Genomic DNA, 22,932 nt, shown 5'->3' with positions numbered 1-22,932 from the left:
TGAGCCACCCTGCCCCATCTTCCGACTTAAATCCCCTCGTATTTGTTGCTTTCTTGTTGGCAATGGACATTGCCAGAAATGTCTGCAGTATTCTGCAGCCGTGGCCCTTTAAGCGATTTCCTGCTGGAGAAGGATTCCCTGTCCGTGGAGCGCATGCTGGTGAGTAACCAAGTTCTTGTTTGAAACTTCACCGCTCCCTTCCTTCAGGCTCGGAGGCATTTTAAAGAGCTTGGACTGTCAGTGCAGCCTCGCTAGTATACTCTGTCACTGCGATGTAATGTCTCAGGGTATGAAACATTCATCAGTCTCACTGGTGGCTTTTGTCCTTACGATGCAGGGCCAATATGAAGAACTGCCAGAAGAAAGTATTTGCATTGTATGATTGGTCAAACATGAGCCATGGATTTTGCATTGTATTCTTTAGCACCATCTACTGGTCCTTTACTTATTTCCTTACATACAGATGTGCGGTACTCGCCTTACAATGAACAGCATGCAGTATATTATAAGCTTATATCTTACTTTATGTCGCTATGTCTTTTGGCATTGCCACTTTCCCAATATATTAAATTTAGGGATGCCTCTCATGGTCATGGCTCCAAAGCTAAGGTCCCATTACCGACCAGAAGGTTTCCATAACTTTAAAGGGATTCTGTAAACTTAAGATATTTGTTCTGCCTCTGAAATTGTTTGCATTATTTGGCAAATGCCATGGGACAGGTTTTAGAGAACTACGATTCTCATCCTTCCTAAGGAAAAAACATGGCTTATAATTAACCTCTGCCAGCCTCGACTGCCAAGTAGCTTTCTTGATAAGAAAAGGTTGGAGTGCAGTTGTAGCCATGATGTTCTACACAATATATGAGAAGCAAGGATTTTTTCATTGGAGTCTTTATTGGGCCATTATATACTTGGGAGATAGTAGACAAGCTTACATTGTGCCTGAAACCTTGTCTAATACCCCTTCCAACTGTACAGTGGGTGCTGTAAAAGAGATGACACATAACCTTGACAAATAACAGTAACCTTGAACAGCCTGGTTCACCACGGATGATAGAAGATTAACCCATTGAGTGTTCATGACTTTATCCATGGGTGTCCATAGGACTTGCTGCTGAGATACTATTAACAACACCGGTTCATAATCATTTTGTTTATTTAGCATTATGGGAAAGGTCCCATGGATATTCATCTTTTTTTTTTAAATCTTATAACACTACTTTGCATTGTCCTGTATTCAGGGATCTCGAAGGAGGGGATAAGCATAAGGGGCTCTGTGTTAAATCTTGGCAAAGCCTTGCAAACACTGTCTGGTATGCCACCTGCCTTTGAGGCTCCCTGGGAAGATAGTATTTTTCTTCAATTACTTTTTCACCTCTTCGAAAACGTTCGATTCCCTCTGCTGCTGGTCCGTGAAAAACTCCCGGACACAACCAACCATCTACTAGATGATACAGGGAGAGCAATGGAAGAGACTGTGCACAAAAGCCACGAGTCGGGAAAGCAAGAGAGTGGGAGCAGCACCGTAAGCACATGCTTAAGACATGTGTTTTCCTGAAGAGGGATTGCAGTGGGGTGGGCAGACCCGCCAACTGGGACTGACGAATGATGCCCTGTGGTGGTAATGCCACTTCCTTTCTTTAAGGTTTTCTTTTAATGAATCACAAGCAAAGGATGCCAGATGCAAACAAGCCACTTGGATCTGTGCATCCTGATGGCCGGAGATCTTTGCAGCTTCCCAGGCAGCTGCACAAGGCAGGACACGCTCCCTCCTCAGCCCCCCCGATGTGGTCATCCATTTCCCCAGGTAGTCATCGGTGCAGCCACTTCCACTTTCTTGTGATATCTTTGTCCTAGTCACCCATGGGACCAGCTGCACTCCTTGTTAACCCCATGTGCATTAGGGACTATAGAGCTTCTCTCCCTTTGCTCAGAGAAATTATCATCAGGATGCTGATGATTTACATTACCATATGACCAAGACCCCACTGCAGTAGATGCTGTAGAAGCAAAAGATGGTCTCTGCCTCAACATGCTTTCAATCAAAGGACTAAATAACCGTATACGGTCCCTTCCAGCCCTACTTGCCCATGTTCCTATAAGACATGAGACAAGAGATGGATATAAACAGGCTGAGGGATATGAGGAAGCAATAAGCCTATATTGTTTAGCATGATAGGTGGTTGCTATAGATCAGGGGTGGGCAAAATATGGCCTGGGGGCCAGATCCGGCCCACCAGGCCATTCTATCAAGCCTGTGAGGCCCCTAAAAAATTAGAAAATGAGCATTTATTTGCTCCTAGCTGCCTGTCAAAGATGACAGGAGCTGGGGCAGTAGGACCCAGAGGAAACTTGTGGCAGAATCCAGCAGCAAGGTCTGCCCAGCCCTTGCCCAACCAGAAACCCCTGCCTAGCAGAGGCTTCTGACCTGGGACCTGTTCCTGCTTCCCTGCACCGGAAAAGGAAATGCATCCCTCAACAGTTTGCCAAAACTCGCTAAGTGCTCCTTCACCCAAAATAATTGCCTGCCCCTGCTATAGATGCTTTCCTGAATCAGAACCAAAGTGCTCTTAAATGCAAAAAGATAAACAAGCTGGAAAAGATTTAAGCAAAGCATTTCTCTTCCTAACCTTCTCCAGCTCGAGCAGCTTGAGAACTTACCAGGACCACTAGCCAGTTAAAAGTTTCTGACAGGAGCATGGGGTTTTTTTTAAGCCAATAGTGTCTTTTTAATCAAAGGCCTTGTATTTCCCTCCTCCTTTCAGTGGATCTGTCCAAACAGCAGGCACTGTGACACAGGGGTTTTTTTTGTGTATTCAGCACAGTAATTACCTCCTGTACATGCAGCAAGCGTTTAGGAAATATTCTGCTTCCAATTATAATTTCTGATTTGAGTCATGGAAGAATACACTGTATCCTCTTCATTTCTACAGTCACTAGCTAATGAAACGTGCCAGGGATATTTATAGAACTGCCATTGTAAATAGCATTTGCATTTTGTGCCTTTGAGTTGTTTGGCACAGCCATGTTTTCACCCAGAGAAATTTTTTTTTAAAGCAAAGGGTTTCTTTGCAACTCTTTCTCCTTTTTGAAACGATGACTGTGTTGCATACAACAGCTCCATGGACATTTTGCCGCCTGTGTTAATTTAGTAGCAAGCTGACCTGTGTCTAGAGTTGAATCGAGCAGAGTATGCGTTTCCAAGCAGTGTCAGGGACAGTTTATAAGAATCTCCTAGCCAATGTTTGGAGTCACAGGCAAGATGAATGGAGGAGAAGGTAAGCTGCCAAAATGGTTCACATAGCAGAGCAAAACAACTGCCAGCCTCTCTACGGGATACTTTCCTAAGAAACTCTCTATGTAAATATTTGGGCAGCAGCCTCCAAATGAGATTTAAAGTTTTATGTGCATGTCAAAGGTAGCTAGAAAATCCATTCTTAATGCAAATGGCCAAAAAGGGAGTCAGCAAGGGAACTTTCAGGAGAAATTTACTTTCTGGAGGGATGACAGATTCAAAGGTCAACAGCGTACATGTAGCATCTTGCTCCACAGGTCTCCAGGCACTTTACAGGGTTGGTCGGTAACATTATCCCATTTTGCAGATGAAAATACCGAGGGAGAGTGAGTGAAGGAAAGCGAGATAGTGAGCGGGAGAGAGAGACAGGAAATGACTTGTGTCTACAGTCGCTCAAAGTACAATGGTATTCAGACCTAGAACTGACACGTGCCCATTCTGTGTTTCTGTACATTGGGCATATACTCAGCCCTTTCATATATAACAACTCAGTAGACATCAGTCAGGATTTTTAAGAGTCCGACTTGAGATTTTCAAGCTTTCAGCAGCCACAGCTGGAGCCAGATTGCTCAATTACCATTTAGGTCCAGAATATAAATGACCTGACTTTCTCAAGAATGTGATGTTGTGAGCCAGCTATGAAATCGGTTAGGTGCTTAGTAGGATCTGAACTCTTGGGAAGGCTGGCCTGTGGAGCCTACGTGGCATATTCACAAGTGAACCATGCGTGTCATGACCACTTGCATCGGTTCTTACCACGGAAAAGTTTGTAGCTGGGTCCCACTTCTTCCAAATATCTGAGAAGTATCAAATGATCTCAGGGTGAAGAGAGAAGGGCAGTGATGCAACTGGTTGATTCCTTTAGGAGGAACTTTCCAACATACGCAGTAAATTCTTGCCACAAATTAGTGAAACAGATGCTCTCCATGGCAAGCAGCAGGTACAACTCTTGAGCTCAGCGAGTGAATAATAAATCTTACCGTGATGCAAAGCATCTCCAGAGCATAATTACCCGGAGCAAAGTCCAGTGTGTGTGAACAATCTCTTATGTTCAGACATATTTTTCTTCCATATTAAGCACTCACGTCTTCTCCCTACAGCCTTCACCCCCTTGTTGCTTTACTTCTCTTTTTTCTTGGAATACCCCCAATTTTTTGTAGCTAAGAGAAAGCAGCCCTCTCTTCTCTTTCTGCTTTGAGTTCTTCTTTGTCCCTCAGAATATCCACCTCTTCCTGAGAAACTTTAGGAACCTTATTCTGCTCTTCGTAGGCCGCTCCCATCAAACGCCCAGAGCTGCTGAGCAATTGTTAATGTTTAGTGACCTCCTGGTCTCATGATCCCATCTAAAGGGCATAGGCATTGATTTCCCTTCTCTTGTTATGAGGAGTTACAGAACAGGCTCCTTCATCCATCCCATAGGAGACTGTGGAGTCCTCAGCGCAGCAGAGCAGACAATAGCGAGTTTGCTAAGTCAGTGGCAATAACCTCAAATGCAGGCTGACAGGCTGTGCTAAATCAGCTCCTTCTTGTGGTGCCACGAAATGCCTCCGTTTCTCACTCCAGCAAACTAATAGCTTGTACTGCTTTGCTGCTGGGGGGGAAAAAATTCAACACGGGTGACAATCTCATGGAATAAGAAACAAGTAGGAACGATCGTTCTGTTTTAGCTCGTCTCTAGCCTGCTAGCCCTGTCTTCTCTGATAGCCAGTATCTGCGGTTTTAGGCAAGAGCAAGGCACTCGTTATCCGAGCAGAGTGTGTTTCGGGGTAGAGCTCTGTAACGGACCTCTGGCCGCGCAGAGACCTTGCAGCTGCCGCAGCGCCGCGCTCCAGGGCTGCTCTGAGTTTCCAGACGACAGTAGGGGTTGAGTTCCCATCTTTTTGCTCCACGGACTCCTTCCCATCTGAGCTGATGGGATAGCTGCATGTTTTTGGTGGCAATAAAAGGCTTAATGAGACACAGCCAAAATCTGGGATTCAGTCCAGGAAAACAGTATGCATGTACATTAGCTATTATATGCTCTGATATAAATCTTAGCAGGGGAAGGGGACCCATACCAAATTTGTGTATGGGCCGTAAAAGAACTTACACTTACCTTCACATGCACACATGCACTATAATAAAATTGTATAGATAATATTACACGTCTCTTGAAGTCCACTAGTATAATGTGATACACTCAGATACTCCGGTGATGTGCAGCAGTAAAGAAACCAGAGACGGACAGATGAGCTTTTTCCTGCCTTTCCCCTGTCTCTGCAAAGGATAATATTCACAGCACTTTGTACTTGGGCAAAATTCTGCGCCATGCAGTATAGCTTAACAGCTTTATATTTTTATTTTTGAGCTTCATCTACCATCTGTTTCCATTTAGGCAGGTTTTCTTTCAAGTAACAAAAGCACTAACTAGGAGGTTACAAAATTATGGAGTACAAAACTCCCAAGCTTCAAGTTGCAAGCTGAGCCTTCTTTGAAATACAGGAGTGCAGACCCAAAAATATCTGCAGCTTTAACCCTTCCTCCCTTTGTGTTTGGGTAATGCTTTTTCATTTTAAAATGTGCTTTTGTGCCCCAATGGGAGTGAGTCGCCCACTGCAACTCAGGAGAATTGGGTGGTCTCTGCCACTGCTTCATGGCATGGCCCTGGCCAAGTCACTTACCTGCTTTCTGGCTCAATTACTCAGTCAGAAGCCTTAGGACAGGGGTCAGCAACCCTCAGCACGCATGCCGAGTATGGCATGCAAGGCCATTTTGCTTGGCACGCCACCGCCAGCCCCGACTCTGAGTAGCTGCTGCCAGCCACAGAGCCCAAGCTGTTCCCAGCAGGCGGCTGGGAGGCTGCAAGACCTGCTGGGAGCAACTCGGGCTCCATGATCGGCAGCAGCTACCCAGAGCCAGGGCCAGCTGCAGCCAGGAGGATGCAAATAGCTGCACCAGGCTTTGGCATCAGCTCTGTACCAGCAGGTGCACCCGTGCCTTGGAGTGGATAGTCGGAGCGCAACCCTGGCCTCTCCCCTGCTCCTAGCACAGAGCTGGTGACTGGGCTCCGGGGCCCGGCGCAGCTGTTTGTAGCCAGTCTGGGCTCTGGGCAGCTGCAGCAAGCAACGGGCAGGCTGCACAGCTCCGACATCAGCTCTCGCGGAGACTACGCGTGCACCGCAGAGCGGACAGCGGGGCAGCGCAGCCCTTCAGGGTACAAGGAAGCCCAGCCCTCCCTTCCCCTGCTTCACTGGCCTGACCCCAGAGCAGTGCCCTGGACCCAGTGAGGTGTTGCGGATAGCCAGCACTATCAGTCCAGAGCCAGTCTGGTTTACTTTCCTGGGGGAAAGCACTCCTTGATAGTCCCCTACGCCAGCTGCCTTGGCACCAGGATGGAGGGATCTGCCATCGTGTGCTCTCCCAGCCTCTCTGGGGATAACGGTTTAGATGTCCTAAATGGTTCTGCCAGCTTTGGGCCTTAGCTGTGTGGGGTGGGTGGGTGGTTGGGCTGATGGGCAGGCTCTGGGCTGGGGCCTCGGCTGGCCGCACTGCAGCCTGGGGGCTGGCTCCCCGGGCAAGCACAGGGGCTCCGGTGGGCCCAGGGCATTGCTGGGTCGGACTTTGGCCAGTGGCCCAGCAGCCTGGTTCTGTGCGCCCGCACATCTGGTTCTGGGTGTGTGCTGGTTCCCTGTGTTTGCTCACATGTGGTGTGTGTGTGTGTGTGTGTCTGGCTCGCTCTCTACTCTCCTTTTTCTTTCTCTGCTCTTTTTTCTTTCTCTTTCTCTCTCCTCTTTCTTTTATTCCTCTCTCTCACTGCAACATGCTGAACAAAAAAGGAACACACAACAACAAAGGCAACATTTATGATTATTAAATATACTAATATGCAGTACATCCTGCTATGTACCCTCCCCCGCAACCCTCGTTTTGTTTTTCTAGCATGCCGGCACTGTGGCACCTTCCTAGGTCGGCATTGTGCTGTTTTTCAGCACTCTGGCCAAAAAACGGTGCCTACCTCTGCCTTAGGACTATGTCCCAGTGGTGAATAAGCATGGATCTCTGTCTTGTGAGCTCTGGTGGTGTCTGGCAGGAAGGACTGAAAGACAAAAAGAGCATTTAGGAGTTCTCTAAGAAACTGAATCTCATCTCAACCATTAAGTTGTCTGTAACATTTAAATAGAAGCATTTTATGACAGTGGAGATACCCTTAAAATACTGCATAAGGCTTAGGGGATCTGTGATGAAAAGGTGCTCTAGATGTGTAAAGTCCCTTCTCTGGGGCCTTGGACAGCACGCTTAGAGCATATCTTTACAGCTGAGTTGAAAGCTATTTAAATACAAACAGGGTTTATGGTGGAAATCTCACTCACCAAGTAATATGCCCTATGTAAAGCAATACTTTACATGCCATTACTTACCTTAGGAATATCTTGTAGCAGGACAATTTATTGCTGCGGTAGTAACCAGTTGACATTTATGAGAAGTCTTGTTTTACAAAGGATTTCCTTTGATTTGAATGCCAGAGCTTCAATTGTGCCTAAGCAGCTGTGTATGCAGAGGAAAGCAGTATTATTTTGCATTGTCGGGTATTCAAAAAATATTTTGGTATAACTAGCAACACAGACAAAGCCTGCAGGGATCAGAGTGGTATTTATACATGCCCAGGTTCATAAATATTACATGGGTTGGTGGTACCTGAAAGGGAAAGATTTTGTTGGTTAATGCAGCCTCTAATAAAACTCACCTCAGGTGTTAAACTGTGTTAAACTGGAGCAATGTATGATTCTGAATCTATGCAATCCGGATGACTCAGGTCTACAGACAAAGCTGTACTTCGCTAACTAGAAATGTAAAACTCTAGAATCTCAGTTCAGAGATGATAACTTTTATTAGACCAACTAGGAAATCGCAAAAAAAAAGGATCTTTTTCTGCAAGCTGTCAGGCTCATACACCTTTCCTCAGGTTCAGGGAAAGTTTTAAAGATGGTAAAAAGTCCCCATAGGTAGGAAATAAACTTCATTTTTGCCCAAAGAAAGCTGAAGATGGAAGTTTGTTCTCCTGGGTCCATGAGAGTGTCTTTGTGAGTTGCTCTTTGTACTTAGTTAACCGTAACTTAGTTAGCCAACGTCTTAATTCCGAATGTTGCCCTTAAAATTTAAACCTTTCAGATGCTACTGCAGGGTTAGCCCAGCAAAACTTTTCGTGACTTTTTTAGGAGTGACCAAAACACTCTCACTTCCTGATCGTATGCTGACAGTGTGGGCAAGAGAGTTGCCTTGGGATATGCTTCCCTTTGACTGTGAATAGGATTATTTACATATTAAAGTTATGCATACGCTTAAGTCACTCGATAAATCAGAGCCTGAATATCTAATATAACTTTTGGTTATGGTGCCATGTAAGCATGGGTCTCTAACTCTTGGCTGACCTTGGGGATTGCTTCCATCATTCAGGGAAACATATCTCATGCATTTCATTGCTGCCACAATCTAGGTGACTTTGTAAGAGACCTTGTCTGTGGTTAAAAGCATTCTGCTATAACCATGTCTGTTAACATTAGCTATATCAGTATTTAAGTCTGTACAGTTTTCTAGTATAGACATATTTAGGTAGAAAGAGGACCTAGGGCCACGGTAATCCATGGGGTAATTTCAGTTATGTTTGAATCTTGACCTGTCAAGTATTGAGCATTCCCTTGAAATACGGGCAGGGATTGTCTCTGGTGTTGCCACGTTAGCAAAGGGCAGGTGCACGGATGGGGGCCGAGGCGGGAAGTGTCAGGGCCATCTCCATCAGCCTGCATACGGGAAACAGCCTCCCTTAGCCACCTTCTGGCCCAGGCCCGTTTTTCACACTGGAACGATCTCCCTTCTGTGGCTGAGTCAAAGCAAGGGCCACGTGCTGTTCGGTGACAGCTGTGAGAGTGCTTTTTCTTTTTCTCTTTCCAACCTTTTCTTTTCCTGGTGCCAGGGAAGGAAAAACTGTGAATGAAACCCTCGGCTCGGATGGGGTTTTGAGAGAGCAGAGCCACAACGTGCTAGTGGCAGCTCGCAGCCTTTGCCAACCCTGTAAATTAAGCACCCTGAAACGCACGTCTGTCCTCTCTCTTGCAGATGACGGAGGGCCGCCGATGTCAAGTGCACCTCCTCGACGACAGGAAGCTGGAACTTCTTGTGCAGGTAATAAATTGTCCTCGCTGACGGCATGGTTTGAATTCAGGATGGTGGGGGGCAAGTAGGTCAGTGAAATCTTTATTAGTCAGCAAGTCTGCATGTGAGCCCCTCAGATTTCATAAACTCAGAAGGATCCAGCTGGTTCATGGCCCAGGATGGGAGACCTGCAATGAAGATCCAAGGTGCTGCAGGAAGGGTTGGAGGAGTGTTAATGCCCCACCAACAGTGCCCCAACATGGTACCGGAGCTGCTGCCTTTCAGCCGAGATGAAAAACCAGGCAGAGCTGCTTGTGGTCATTCATAATCCCATGACACTTTCTGAAGAGTTAATGATCACATCTGTGCCAAGCTCCTGCACCAGTAACAATATTCTGCCCCTCTAAAATTCCCTCTGCAGTTTTTGTTGCATGCCCTTCCACTTCCTGCCCTAAACTCTTGCTGCATGACGTTAGACAGCTCTTACGTTCTGTCTTGGCGCTGGCCACGCTTCAGTCATGGGTGAAGTGACCCGCACACGTAGCTTGCATGTCAGTTTGAGTTTATGGTGCATCCTCAGGATGCAAGGCAATAGGCGGGAGGTAATAGATGATTACCTTTTGAGAGCATTCACATCAGGATTCAAACATGAACATGCATTTAATTAGATTTTGCACTCCAGCTACAGCTATTTCATTCCTCTGCTTGCTGGGATTTGAATTTACAAGCTCCAGGATGTCTGAGAGCTTGGACAAACATACAGTTTTAACCACTCTAAAAGGGGAGGCATGGTTTTCCTATATTTCATAGAATCGTAGAAAATTAGGGTTGGAAAGGACCTCAGGAGGTCACCTGTAGTTGGGGCTGGTCCTGCTTTGAGCAGGAGGTTGGACTCAGAAGTTAGTCCAACTCCCTGCTCAAAGCAAGACCAGCCCCAACTAGATCATCCCTATTTGCATCCCTGCAGAACCATACAGACCTATCCTTGAAGGTTGATACAGTTGTCTATAACCTATAGCTTAAGTAGGCTGCTGTTTTGTGTCTTTTTTCCTATTATGAAACAATCCCAGAGGTCCCACTCAGGATAAGGGCTCCTTTATACCAGATGCTGTGCAGATATGTGCAAAGATACCATTGCCTTCTCCCTGAATTGTGTAATTTAACCCTAGCACTAATCCCAGTCATCTAAGGTAAAGGTCAGGACAGTTTATGGTGATTGCATTTTATCTGCTAGTGCCTGTGGATGGTAGGGTCCTGATTGCCTGTTTCACTGTATGCAGTTTGGGATTCTGAATGGACATTGGTAGTTGAGGTTGAGCTTCTCCTAAAGGGGTTGGAAGTCCCATGCCACTGTTGTGTGAAAGAAAGCATCTTTTGCTGTTTCTAATAAGGACCTAAGTTTCACGTATGTCCTGGATAGAGCAGGACATAAATCATAATAATAATAATAATAATAATAATAATAATACTGATGCAATGTACTACTGACAGAGCAGGTATATACCCACCTGTTGCATGGAATAGTCCTAGAAACCCTCTGAATCTTTTTGCTTGCTATTTAAAGCTTAAAACCCTAGTCCTGCAAGTCCTTGGGCACAGCTACACAAGACATTTACTGCAGAACTGACTAATTAGCTCTGGAGTAAGCATCACTGTCTACACATGCAGTGCTATCAGGATGAAGTAAACTAATTAACTCTGTCATAGAATAGTATTCCCAGACACAAGTATTATCCTGCAGTGGAGTTATGTACTCCACTGCAACGCACGTGTATACAGTGACTGGGGCTGACTGGGGCACAAGGCTGATTCAGTGTGGGGGCTGCCTGCTGGCTAGCCCCTCACTGAAGCACCTTTGTGCCTCAGCCAGACCCTCCACAGCACATTGAGCCAGGTTGGAGCAGCCCTTGGCTGGCAGGCTGGCATCCCGGACCCCCCTGCTAGCCGGGGCTGTGCCACCCAGGCTCAGTGTGCTGCAGTCCCAGGCGCATGTGTAAATGCTGTGCTTGGGAGCAATAAACTCCACTGCAAACTGTGCTGGAGTTCATTCAGTCTTGTTAATTTTATATGTAGATGTGCCCCTTGAGTGCATGGCAGAAAGCTGCATGAAGCAGTTGTTGTATGGCACAAATGTGAGTGGAGCCTGTGCCAGGCATAGACCTTACACACTAAATGGAAGTCCCAAGTCCCTTCTCCTGCACACAAAGTGGATGAAAGGGATGAGCGTGTGCATAGAAAAGGGGGAGCTCTCAAAAGTCTATGCATGCTTTTGAACTTGGATTTGTGAATGAATTGCTTAGATCAGTTGTGTCCAGTCTTTTGGGCCCCAGACCCCACTTCCAGGCTTGCTATCCCACTTCCTGATTGGCTTGCACTTCTGGCCAGACCCTGTCTGATGAATTGAATCCCTTCCAGTGCCTTGTTTGGGAACTGATGACTTAAGTCAGTGTCCATGCACCCACGACTCAGCCAGAATAACTTGGTAGCCAAGCCAATAACGTGATGGCAGGCTGTGGTAGACAGGCAAGCTGGAGAGGGAGTAACCAAGCCAGATTTTCAACGCTCTGCAGCCCCCCACAGTCAGGATCAGATTTCCAGGAGGGCAGGCCTGGCTGGAAACATGCTGATTATCATTCTCAGGAAATTTTGTAAGAAAAAAATCTTTCTGATCAATATTTCCCATGCAAATATTATAACTTCACATGAAAAATCCAGACCATAGACATTTTTGAAGGCTGTTCAAGTATTACATATAAAAATATGTAAATACATTAATTTGATTTTCCAGCTTTTTTTTTTTTTTTTTTGGCCTGGTTGAGTTGGAAAACCTGGATAATTCTGACAGATGCACTCTCCGTGCAGATTCCCAGTGCTGAGTGCTGTTGAAAATCTGGCCAAATACTTAGGTGTCTAAATGGGAACTGAAAACCTGGCTCTGGTTACTGGTGTTAAGTGAAGTGTGTAGGAAATCTCCAAAGAATTAATCATAAAGATTAGAAAAATAACTTCTTTCTCACAAATGGCACTAGACCCAGTGACGAGCTGTGGTAGAAACTTCCCATAGCACTTGGATTACTGTCCAGCAGCTGATAACATGGGGTGGGCAGGATGAGGTTTAGCTGTACTTTAGTAAACACTGGAAGGATGAATGGGGACTTTTGAAACTCATCTGAATCACAGGAAATGCATCTCCATGCTGACTCGTATCGCTCTGGAATGTGGTTTAAATAGCATAGGCAACCCAAACTAACAGCTAAAAGGGCCATGGGGGCTGAGGAACTGAAGGTCCCATTTATTTTGAAAGACACTTACACTCCTAAGCACCTAAATCTCCTTAGCAGTTGAGACTTGGGCTCTTAAATCACTTTAGGTGATTCTGAGGCGTGAAGGTGGTTAGCCTGAAGTCAAATAGAAGATAGGGCACATACAAATGCACTGGTTGAGAGAGGTATGAGCTTTTGTAGGCAACAGCCTACTTCATCAGATGCTAGGACTAGATCATTGCTAGAAGTGCACGTCAAGAAAAACAATCATGAGCATTCATTAGAAGAAGCCCTATGAATGTGCTTTGGTGATACTTGCAAGACTGCTCGTTTGCTTGTATATATGTAAAATTTGATGAGAAATGTCATGGAAAGGCTGAGTGTCATGAGGGTTAGGATTCAGCTTTTGAAGACCCTTAGTGGGTTTGGGAGTCGCTGAATCCAAGAGCAAAAGAAATGCCTGTAAGTCACCGATCCCCGGGGATCCTGGTTTTGTCTGTCTAAAAATCACACATTCTCTAATAAAGCAAAGACAGAAGATTTGCAAATTCTCTGATTAAAACCCCCAAAATTCATGGTTTTTCTGTGATCAAAATGAAACGCTACTATATATATAGGTATCAGTTGAACGCAATGTTTTATTGATCTATTTACCATTTTAAAGCAATTTGGAAGCCTGCCAGTGCCTCAATCACTATAATAAAATAAATTGTAAATACCGATACATTTTGGTGGTTGATTTGGGGTTTTTATCTTGGAAAATCAGGGCTCCTTCTGCCCCCTTCACTCACCAGAACATGGGTCTAGGTGCAGCTGCCCCCACCCCTCCTGCCACACTGCTTTGTAGCACTGAGCACCCCTGATATGCCAGTGCCCTGCTCATGCTATTGCCCCTCACTCACCTCCCACAGCCCCCCACTTTTCACCAGCCCTGCTGGGGGGGCCCCCAGCTGCCAGGACTACGGGGACAGGGACCTGGGTCCACAGCCCCCACCCACCACAGCAGTGCTCAAACCCCAGCTACTCCCCGTAGGAGGTGGCAGCTGCTGCAGTGGCAGCATGGCCAGAGTGGAGCCCATGGGGGCGCAGATGCAGGCTGCCTGCTGCAGGCTCAGGGCTCCCTGCCCTGCTGCCTTCCCCCTGGGGCCTCTGTAGCCCAGTGGGCGAGACCTGACATGGTAGGGCACAGCGGGACCGGGCAGAGAAGCTCATGCTGCTGCCATGAGCCCTGCACCGCCATTGTGAGGTGCAGCGTGCCCGCTCAGCAGCAGCAAGAGGTACAACTGTGCATGACCATCCCTGCTGCTGCCGGGTGGGCAGGGGGTGCCTTGCCATGGCAGTGCCATGCACTAAATTTCCCCACTCTGCTGTGCCCTGCCACACTAGATGAGCCACAGAGGCCCCAGGTGGAGGGCAGTGGGGTGGGGAGCCCAAGCCTGCAGAGGGCAGCCCACCCCATGCACAAATCTGGGAATCACATGCCTCCCGTGCCTCCCCCACGAGTGCACACAGCAGTGGGGAGCCATCCCCCTGTGGATGAGCCACCCAGGGCCCAGTCCTACTCCCCACCTGGGCCCTGCAGCCATACGTTCCAGCCCCAGCCCTGCCCAACTCCGTTCCTCCCTCACTATGGGGACCTCAATTCCCCTGCCCCCTCTGCCACCACACTTACCTGCAGGGAGCTGCTCTCCAGGCTGCCTGGTGGCCACGTGCACACGCACGTGGAGCCCCCAGCTGATCACCTTGCTCTCGCTGCCCGCAGCCCCTCGCAGGCTGGAACTCTGCCAGCCTGCAAGGGGAAGCCCACCGTTTACCATGCTTTTCTCCTTTAAAGGAAAAAATCTGGGTTTTTCTCCTTAAAATGAGAAAATCCAGGTTTCACCACATTTTTCCTTGGTGAACGGAAAACCCTGGATCCCTGCCAATCATACTGTTTGAATGGGAATTTCTAACAGTCGATCCTTGAAGCAAATACCACTATAAGTCACAAGGACTGGATCACTTATGAACTATGAACTCGATTTCACTTACACAGAAGCATTTATTGACTGCATTTCAAGTAATGTGCACATTTTGTAAGCTCAGATATCTGGTTATGGAAAACGGATGCCCAGAAGAGCAGCTGTATTTTCTGTATAAATTGTTCTTTGAATGTAGTTCAGCCAGCTTGGCTAATAATGCTTTGTGCTTCTGTAACATCTTACAACCAGGGATCACAGAGGGTTCTCAGTTTAGTAGATCTTCAGCATCCTGGTCATTCTTTGGCATAACATGTTCATATATGTAATAGGAGGGCTGAAAACAGTACTTCTAAGTACAGTTCATACCTCTACTACCAATTTCCTTGTGCAGTTGAGCAAGCCTGTTAAATTCAAGCATAGAGAGAGATGCTAAAGGGGCCCGAGGATCCAGAATCTTTAATTATTAAAGACAAGATTATGATCATAGTATCATAGCTGCACAAGTTGAGTAGTACTTTGCTCTTTGATTAGCTCCATGACTTCTGTGGACCATTTTAACCCCTTTTTATATCTGTGAATCAACTCTGATCAGAGTTTGCATTTTATAAATGTATTGCTAGAAGCATATCCCCATGTGGCTTAAGGGACTGTACATCTGCCTGGAGGGAAAGGGGTTCACAAATGGAAAATATGACACAGCAGTTGCCTTGATTGTCATAAAATATGACAGAGCACTTGTCATAATTTGTCAAAGCCACATGATGATGCTTCTTTACCTTGATGGGCCTCCCAAAGCCTCCTCCAGATGGCTCCCTGAATACTTCCACTGTGAGCAATTGTGCAAATTCGTATTCTTACTTGTTATTTGCACTACCTGGACAAAAAAAAGATTGTCCCTACCCCAAAGACAGTATAAATCACATGTCCTTCCAATGTTTCTGTGAACTGTCAGATTACAGATAAGAGGTTACTTGGCTTTTATATATATACAAATGGTCCCAGGCATTTCTTTCCATGAGATTTTTCCCTTGACTCTAGCACTGGCAAATTTTTACAGCAGCACAAAGTAAAAAAAGAATGGATTTCATGGATATAGAAGAGAAGAACCCCCACAAAGTGTTTTTTTTCTCCCAACAAATACCAAAATTGAGAACGCCATAGGTATAAACCAGGCAGAGTATCATTGTTCCTAATTTTTTTCTTGAGACTGAAGTGTCAAACTCGTTTGAGTGGGGATTATGAAAAGGAGTTACATTTTGTCTCCAGGAGTTGCGTTTGGCCTGTGTTTCATTTGATAAATGCCTCCTGATGCTCTGTTGTGTGTGGTGAGTTTATATAAGATGTTTTGACAGTGTTTTCTTTCGAAGAAGCTTTTCAGATCTTCTTATGCAGATTTTTTCACGGTTCCATTTCTGTTTGAAGTGTGTTTGGTTTATGAGGCAAGTTTTTTCGGAAAAATGTTTGGCTTTATCCGCTTAATCCTTTTGAGAAAGCACGTCTCCTTTTCTTTTTTTTTTTTTTACTGATGGAAAATGGATTTGGTTGTACTTATGGAAAATGGATTCAAATCATTTCCCTGACTCAGGCTGACTGCGCGTTAGCTCTGATCTGATTTCTGGGCAGCGCTGAACCATTTGCTGCACCGCACGTGAAAATTTGGCTCGCAAATTGTATTTGCTTCCCTTTATTTGAGCGTTTTCTGTAATTGGCGTTTCATTTCTCTTCATGTCAGTTTTATAAATGCGGCTTTTTGTGCACGAGTTGAATCTCATGGGCTGGCTGCCCTTGTCTTCACGGCCGTCTGTTCCCATTATCTGACTTCAGCTCAGAGGTTCGCCGTCTTGGCTCACTACGCCTTCAGTTCTTTCTCTTCTTTGCACAAGCAGTTACACAACTCGCAGGTGCAAAACTCCTGAAGTCGGCTGGGGGCGCAGAGGTCACGGGGATGAGAAACTCTGCCTTTTACTTCTAACTAGATGAGGAGGTCTGTGAAGCTAAGTGATGCGGGCTTGAGCATGGGCTGTGGAAGCTACCTGGGACTCAATAGGTCACCACGTTATTTTGATTGCTTGTGGTACCCAAGCTAGCTAGCATGGGTATGCTGACCTTCGCTGCAAACACCCAACTACGGTGTAGTCTTACCCAAGGAAGTGTTAACTGCATAGGCATGCTGATGAGCACAGTCTCATAAGGGGTAAGGTCTGGGCAGAATTTCCCATCTCAGTTCCTTTTCCCTTTCAGACTATCCGTGTGCTGACTTGGGATCCTTCAGGGACAGGGGCCTGACCATGCCACTACAGAGGTTGTCACTAAATTGGGAGACACTGACCCTTGAGATGGGTGTTGAGTGAAGCAGTGATGTGAGCCAGAGGCTGGAGGTTAGTCCCACGGGATGAAAGTCCACATCCCTGGGGTACCACGAAAACTGCTTCTGTAGGAAGTGGACCTGGTAGAGAGAGGAGCAGTCCCTGCTCTCTCAAACCCGTGCTCTCCATGCTGCCGGATACACAAGCAGATCCATATTGTTCCTCCTCAGTGAATAAGTCGAGGGCTTCAATCTCCAGGGCTGTGGCTCAGGCATCTTCTGTGAGCATCGACTTCACTCGAAGTGATAAGATTGGGGAGGAAGAAAGAGTTCAGCAAATGCAGCGTCCCTCGGAGGATGTTTCAGAGTTGCCTGTAATCCTGTCAGCACGGCCTCGTGGTCAGGAAATCCCAATCGAATGGGATTTGCTGGAGCATTGTAATGACGGGTTGTAGCACTCACATGAGCTGCAAGCCCCTTGCAAACTTTAATGGAGGCTCACAGATGAGGAAACTGAGTCGCAGCATGCACTAAATCACTCGGGCAGCTTAGAAATGGGTTGCAGGCCAGTGCCCTGACCCATCCTCTCCTTAGCTGGGTTGCAAGTGCACCCACCCTTTTACTTTCCTACTTGACGGTGCTGTGCTACTTTCTCACTCGGGGAGCCTGCGCCTCTTTAAAAGGAGCCAGATCCACGGCTCACGCAGCTACAGACCCAGGCTGCCGTGACCGTAAATGGGCAAGTTCAGTTGCCAGGAACCATCATCGCACAGTGGAGGAGTCAGTGCGGTTCCCTGCAGTGTTTATAGGCTGTGCTCCAAAAGTGATTTAAGCGGCTTTGAAGAAGGGCCCTGGAGGCTGGGCCGGGCTCCAGGCTGAGAAATCAGAAAGGGGGAACAAAACGGTTTCGAAGAGAGTGGGGGTACTGGCTTCCCTCCAGCTTTGGGGTTAGCAATGCCCTCGCTCCTTGCCCATCCCAGTGCTGTCACGGGGCAGCAAGAACTGGGATTGAATTCTGGTTTAGCAAGGGGAGCAGATATGTATGGTCTGATTCTCCTCTTTGTCGTGCTGATATCAAGCAACAGTATCTCCAGTGGAGTTATCATAACCAGCGTAAGTGGGAGAAGTATACGGCTCACCGCATCTGAGAGATGATGCTGTGAGTAGGTGGACTGCAGAGGGAAGCTGGAAGCAGACCACTCAGCTACACGTGGGAGGGAGACCCCGGGAAACCCTCCTTACGCCTGTTGAAGGAACGCCCTACTTGGGCTGCTTCTGCACTTATGTCTGCGTGGCAGGTGGACGTGTGAGATGGCAGCATGTGCAGGCCTACCTGAGTGAGCTGTTATCTAGCTAGTTTGGGTGGCTACAGCACTGAAGGCATGGCCACGTGGGGACCCTCAGTGCATGCCAGCCCCTGCTCAAGCGTGCGTGGCCACGTCTTCACTGCTCTTGTTGCCTGCATTGACAAGGCTGAAGCTGGGCCGTGGTTCTGACAACAGCATAGACATGCTTCGTAGGAAATATTGTCTCAGCAACATTGCAAGTCCATTAAGGCGCATCAGGAAGATCGGTAGGGTGTGTGCGTCTACCTCACACACAAAGTCGGAGTATTGTGGCTCCTGCACTCACAGGCTGTAGTAGTAAGAGGTTGCATATATTTTCTTTTGAAATCCTCTTTGCAAGCCGAGTGCCGAGGGTTTGGAACAGGCTCCTCCAAGAGGTGGTAGTCATCCACCCCGGCGATCTTCAAAGAGCGTCCTGTTGCCCATCGTGCTGGGGTCATCTGATCCCAACGGTCTTTCCTGCCCAAGTGCAGGGGGCTGGTCCAGCCCCTAACAGCTACGAAACCCTTCCTCAAGGAGTCTGCCTAGTGCCAGCCAGAAGGAATCCCTCATGGTTAATGCAGCTGTGCAGCGTGCCAATATAATAGCTACACCTCAAAGTTGGTTTACAGGTTATTTATATATCACCCGCCTTCCCAAAGCAGCTGGGTTACCCTACAGAATATACCACACCGGGAACGCATGGAACTCACGGTCCAGTAAAACTGGACCAAAATAAGACTCCAGAAAAGGAAGTGCTGGCAAAGAAAGTGGAGGCCAAATGGGTCTGAAGTGGACTGTCCTGTTTGGAAGGCCTCACACTGAGAAGTGGGTGTAAGTACAAATTTGAGCCGTTTGGATTTGGATCAGGATTTCAGATGCCCCCCAAAGTTCAGGGCTGTGTCGGCCAGAGGTTTCACTTTGGCCCCTGCCAACCAAAGGAACCCTGAATCCCCTCACCTTCACCGGCTGGATGCCGGTGCGAGTCCACTGACTGCAGAAAGGACTCGTGATCTGCACTAACTTGAGTGAGAACAAAACTGGACCTCGTAGATGTGGTGGATTCTGAGTTAGTTTTTTCTGAGCACCTGCACAGGTATTGGAGTCCCTGGCTTTGGTTCATGGTTCAGTCTGAAACAGATAGCTTAAAAAGAAGGCAGCAAACAGAAGTAGGGTTAGTCAGAAGTGGTCCTTGAATCATAATATTTTATTGTCTGGAATAGCATTTATTCCTATGCCAGACAGCACTGGAGAACACCAAGTCATGCTGTTTCTGGCAGTGGTCAGCACGAAAACACCATTATGTACCAGCTCAGTTGTGTGGTTGTGTGGGTGACAGGGAAGGAAGGCTCCTTCCTGCCCCTGCACCAGTTCTTTTATGTCCTGAGGCATAAAAGATGTCCTATGTCATGTATTCAGCATAACAATCAATCAGATATGGGATTTGCTTCTGGTACTAATTGAAACTCTTGGCTCTGGTTCTTGATCACTGCTGGATGCCCCAGTTACGGGGGAATAATAGTTTAGGATTATTCAGGGAACATGTGGACACATTCAGGTACAATAGCTAGGTGATGGGCATGGTGTAAAACCTTTGGATGGAAGGCTCTGGCCTGTTGTCCAGCTCGTGTACTTCTAGGCAGAGCTCTCATGTGCTGACCCTTTTTATCTAAGGGTGCTTGGTAGAGAGTTAACCTAGCCGTCACTCTGAACAGAAAATCAGTAGCTGGGAGTGGTTTTTTTAAACTTTCTTCTCATCATGTCTCAAAAAAGCAAAACATCCCCAGAGCCGTCCATGGTGAGTTGAAAGGGTTTGGATGATGTGTGGCGTGCAGAGTGACATGAGCTCAGCAGAGAGCTTTAAAGCCATTCAGAGACCCCGGTGCTGCTCCCAAATGCAGAGTCCTAAACTGACAGTGATTGTCAGTGCTCTAGATTTGCTCCCCTAGTGTCCTGACAAGGATTCAAAAGAAATGTTTCCAGTTGTTTTTCAACAGATTGTGGTATCATGCCTGGGGAGATGGTAGCAGTGGCAGTAATCAGAGAGATACAGGGAAGTCCTCAGGGCTGTGATGGGGACACAGGAGTCTCGTGACCCTGGGGGATTTAAGACTAGATCAGTAGCAAAAGGGGCCTTGAAAATCTGGTTTCCCCAGGTCTACCTGTGTTTGCCCCCCTTCAAGTGACTTTTTAAGCTTGGAACTTGAACAGTCACAAAAAAAAAAATACCCATGAAGTCTGGCCTGGTGTCAGCACTTGCAGCTTAGCATTTTCTCATTACAAAAGCCATAGAGCTGTCAGAAGACATTTGCGGCAACTCTCAGCTGAGGCCAAGATCTGTAATGAAATGTGATTTCATAGATTTCATAGGCATTCGGGCTGGAAGGGACCTTGCAAGATCATCGGATCCAGCCCCCTGCCCAAGGGGCAGGAAGTCAGCTGGGGTCATAGGATCCCAGCAAGACAGGCGTCCAAGTGTTTTTTGAAAGTATCCAGAGTAGGTGTTTGCACCACCTCTGGGGGGAGTCTAGTCCAGACCCTTGGGACTCGGACAGAAAAGAAGTTTTGCCTTATGTCTAGCCTAAAAGAAAAGTTTAGAGAAGTTTTACAAGTTTTGAGTTTTGTCTAGGAACATTGTACATTATTTTCTTGGAAACTGGACTAAGGGCAAAATTCTGCACCTGGGAAGCCATCCAGAGGCATGTTCACAAGGCCCACGCTGCCCCTGGAGTCCCCATACCTTCACATGAGTTGGATATAAGTCTTGCCAGGGCTCATCTCTCACTTTTGAAGAGCGTGCATCCTGTTGCTTGCTGTGTGCCTAGTCAGTTAGGGGCCCTGCCTCCCTTCAGATAAGTAGTGCCCTGGGGGCCTCGCATGAAGCAGAGACTGAGTAGTACAAGGGGAACATCTGCATCCTCCAGCTCCCCTTCAAGGTCTGGCCAGTATTTTGCTCTTGAGAAGCAACAAGATCATCATGGCCAGATCCCTAAATGGGTTGAATTTTTGTGTTCTTTGTGAAAGTGAAACAACTGACTTAGACGTGAGCTTGTGAAATGTAGAGCGGGTTCTGGAGGGCTTTGAGATGCTTCAGGAGGACCAGGAAGAGGAGCAGACAGGCAGGAGACAGTGAGCAATTGAACCTCACGGTGCAACGTCAGAACAAGGGCTATGGAAGAACCAGAGCTGTTGGGTCTTGATATAATGGTATGCTTGCCAAGGAAGGCAGCCTTGGGAGGCTTGACAGCGCTGACCTCCAGCAGAAAAGAGCAATTGAAGGGAAAATAAAATAGATTCATGTGCGAGCAGAGTGAAGCTGCAAGCGGAAAGGACGGTTCAAACGGGAAGCGCAGCAGCAAGGAGGGCAGGATAAAGAGTCACACAGTGACAGGGTGGCGGATGGGAATGAAATCCCACATGTAGAGGGGGAAACAGGACTGAGCACTTTTGCCAGCTCAGTAGCGGGGAGGGAACCACGACAGTATGAAACGCATGAGCCAAGGAGACAGGAGCATGGAGCCACTCGGGGAGAAGTGAGATGATTGTGAAGATAAAGCTGAGTGCGGGGGGTCAGAAAAGAGGACACCTTCAAGGGAAGTCTCAGACTGGTCCTGGGACGCTCTGGACCACATCAGCAGTTGATGCAGACTGCCCTGAAGCCCATGGAGATATGCTGGTTTCCACCGGGGGGGATATCTGGGAGAAATCCATAAGGCAGGAACCAGGCGCTGCCTGTCTGGACACCAGCAATGGGGAAACACAGCAGCACTCAGGCTCCTGATATGTTGGTTTTTGTGTGGGTCACATTTATTTGTACCTGCAAGGGTCTTTCTTGACATCAAAGAAAGGGCAGTCACCTGCAGCACAAGCCTCTGGGCAGAGGCAGCCGTAGACAGAGGCTTGTGGAAAGGGAACAAGAAGTTGGGGGGTTTCTGTGCAAGCCAGCTAGGTGTGCCGTGGGCAGCAGGGCAGGGAGGAGTTTTGAAAAGGTTCTTAAATGTGAATGGGCAGGTTAAAAAAAGGATGTAATGCTGATGCTCAGAGCCGTGGCCCCAGGTCAGCAGTGGGTGGGTGGAGAGTGTGGACAGCTACAATCAGCCCAGCCAACAATTTGTCTGTGCTCAAAGGTCATTCCGGTCAGGCAGCTCCAGAGGAACGAAACCCACGCGAAAGGAAAGGTTAGGCCAGAAATTAATGAAACGCAGCAGGAATAACCTGCTTCCTCCAGATTTGTTGCTGAAGGGCTTAGGGGAAAACATGGGAATGGGAGGAGAATTAGCAAAAAAAAAAGAGCTACTGGAGGCAGGAGGCTGTAACCCACAGGGGCAAAGCGACCCCGAAGAGTGAATCAGCTCATTTCTGGCTGACCTTGCGGCAGAGCGAAACGTTCAACAAAGAGACTATTTTTTGTCTTGGGGAGTTAACCAGAGGGGTTCGACACAACGCATCATCATATTTGCCCTGCATCCCAGTAACGCACATTCCCGATTTTCCGAGCTGCAGGCGTTTTCAGCACAGCAGCTACTTGGCCAGATATGGAAAGCCGGCCCCTGCACACGTTATCCTTGTCCTGAGTTGATATATAGCGGCGGTAAGCGGGTGCCGCGTGCATTTCAGATGACGTGATCATAATTCTGGAAGTTTTAGGAGTCAG

The 22,932-nt window shown here is 47.3% G+C and overlaps 1 protein-coding gene across 6 annotated transcripts in view; it reads left to right on the top strand.

Moving 5' to 3' along the window:
• Positions 1-22,932, top strand: part of FRMD4A (FERM domain containing 4A) — a 272,648-nt gene that overhangs the window by 95,430 nt on the left and 154,286 nt on the right. For all 6 annotated transcript variants that reach the window (XM_090041830.1, XM_090041829.1, XM_090041828.1 and 3 more), the window contains exon 2: positions 9,389-9,454. In XM_090041830.1, the coding sequence (XP_089897956.1) occupies positions 9,389-9,454 (66 nt within the window). The remainder of the gene's footprint in view (positions 1-9,388; positions 9,455-22,932) is intronic.

This window comes from Crocodylus siamensis, chromosome 4 (genome assembly GCF_052110815.1).
Source record: "Crocodylus siamensis isolate JL-2025a chromosome 4, ASM5211081v1, whole genome shotgun sequence".
NCBI lineage: Eukaryota > Metazoa > Chordata > Crocodylia > Crocodylidae > Crocodylus > Crocodylus siamensis.
Note: the sequence above shows the minus strand (reverse complement) of the source record. Positions and strands in the feature narration are given on the sequence as shown.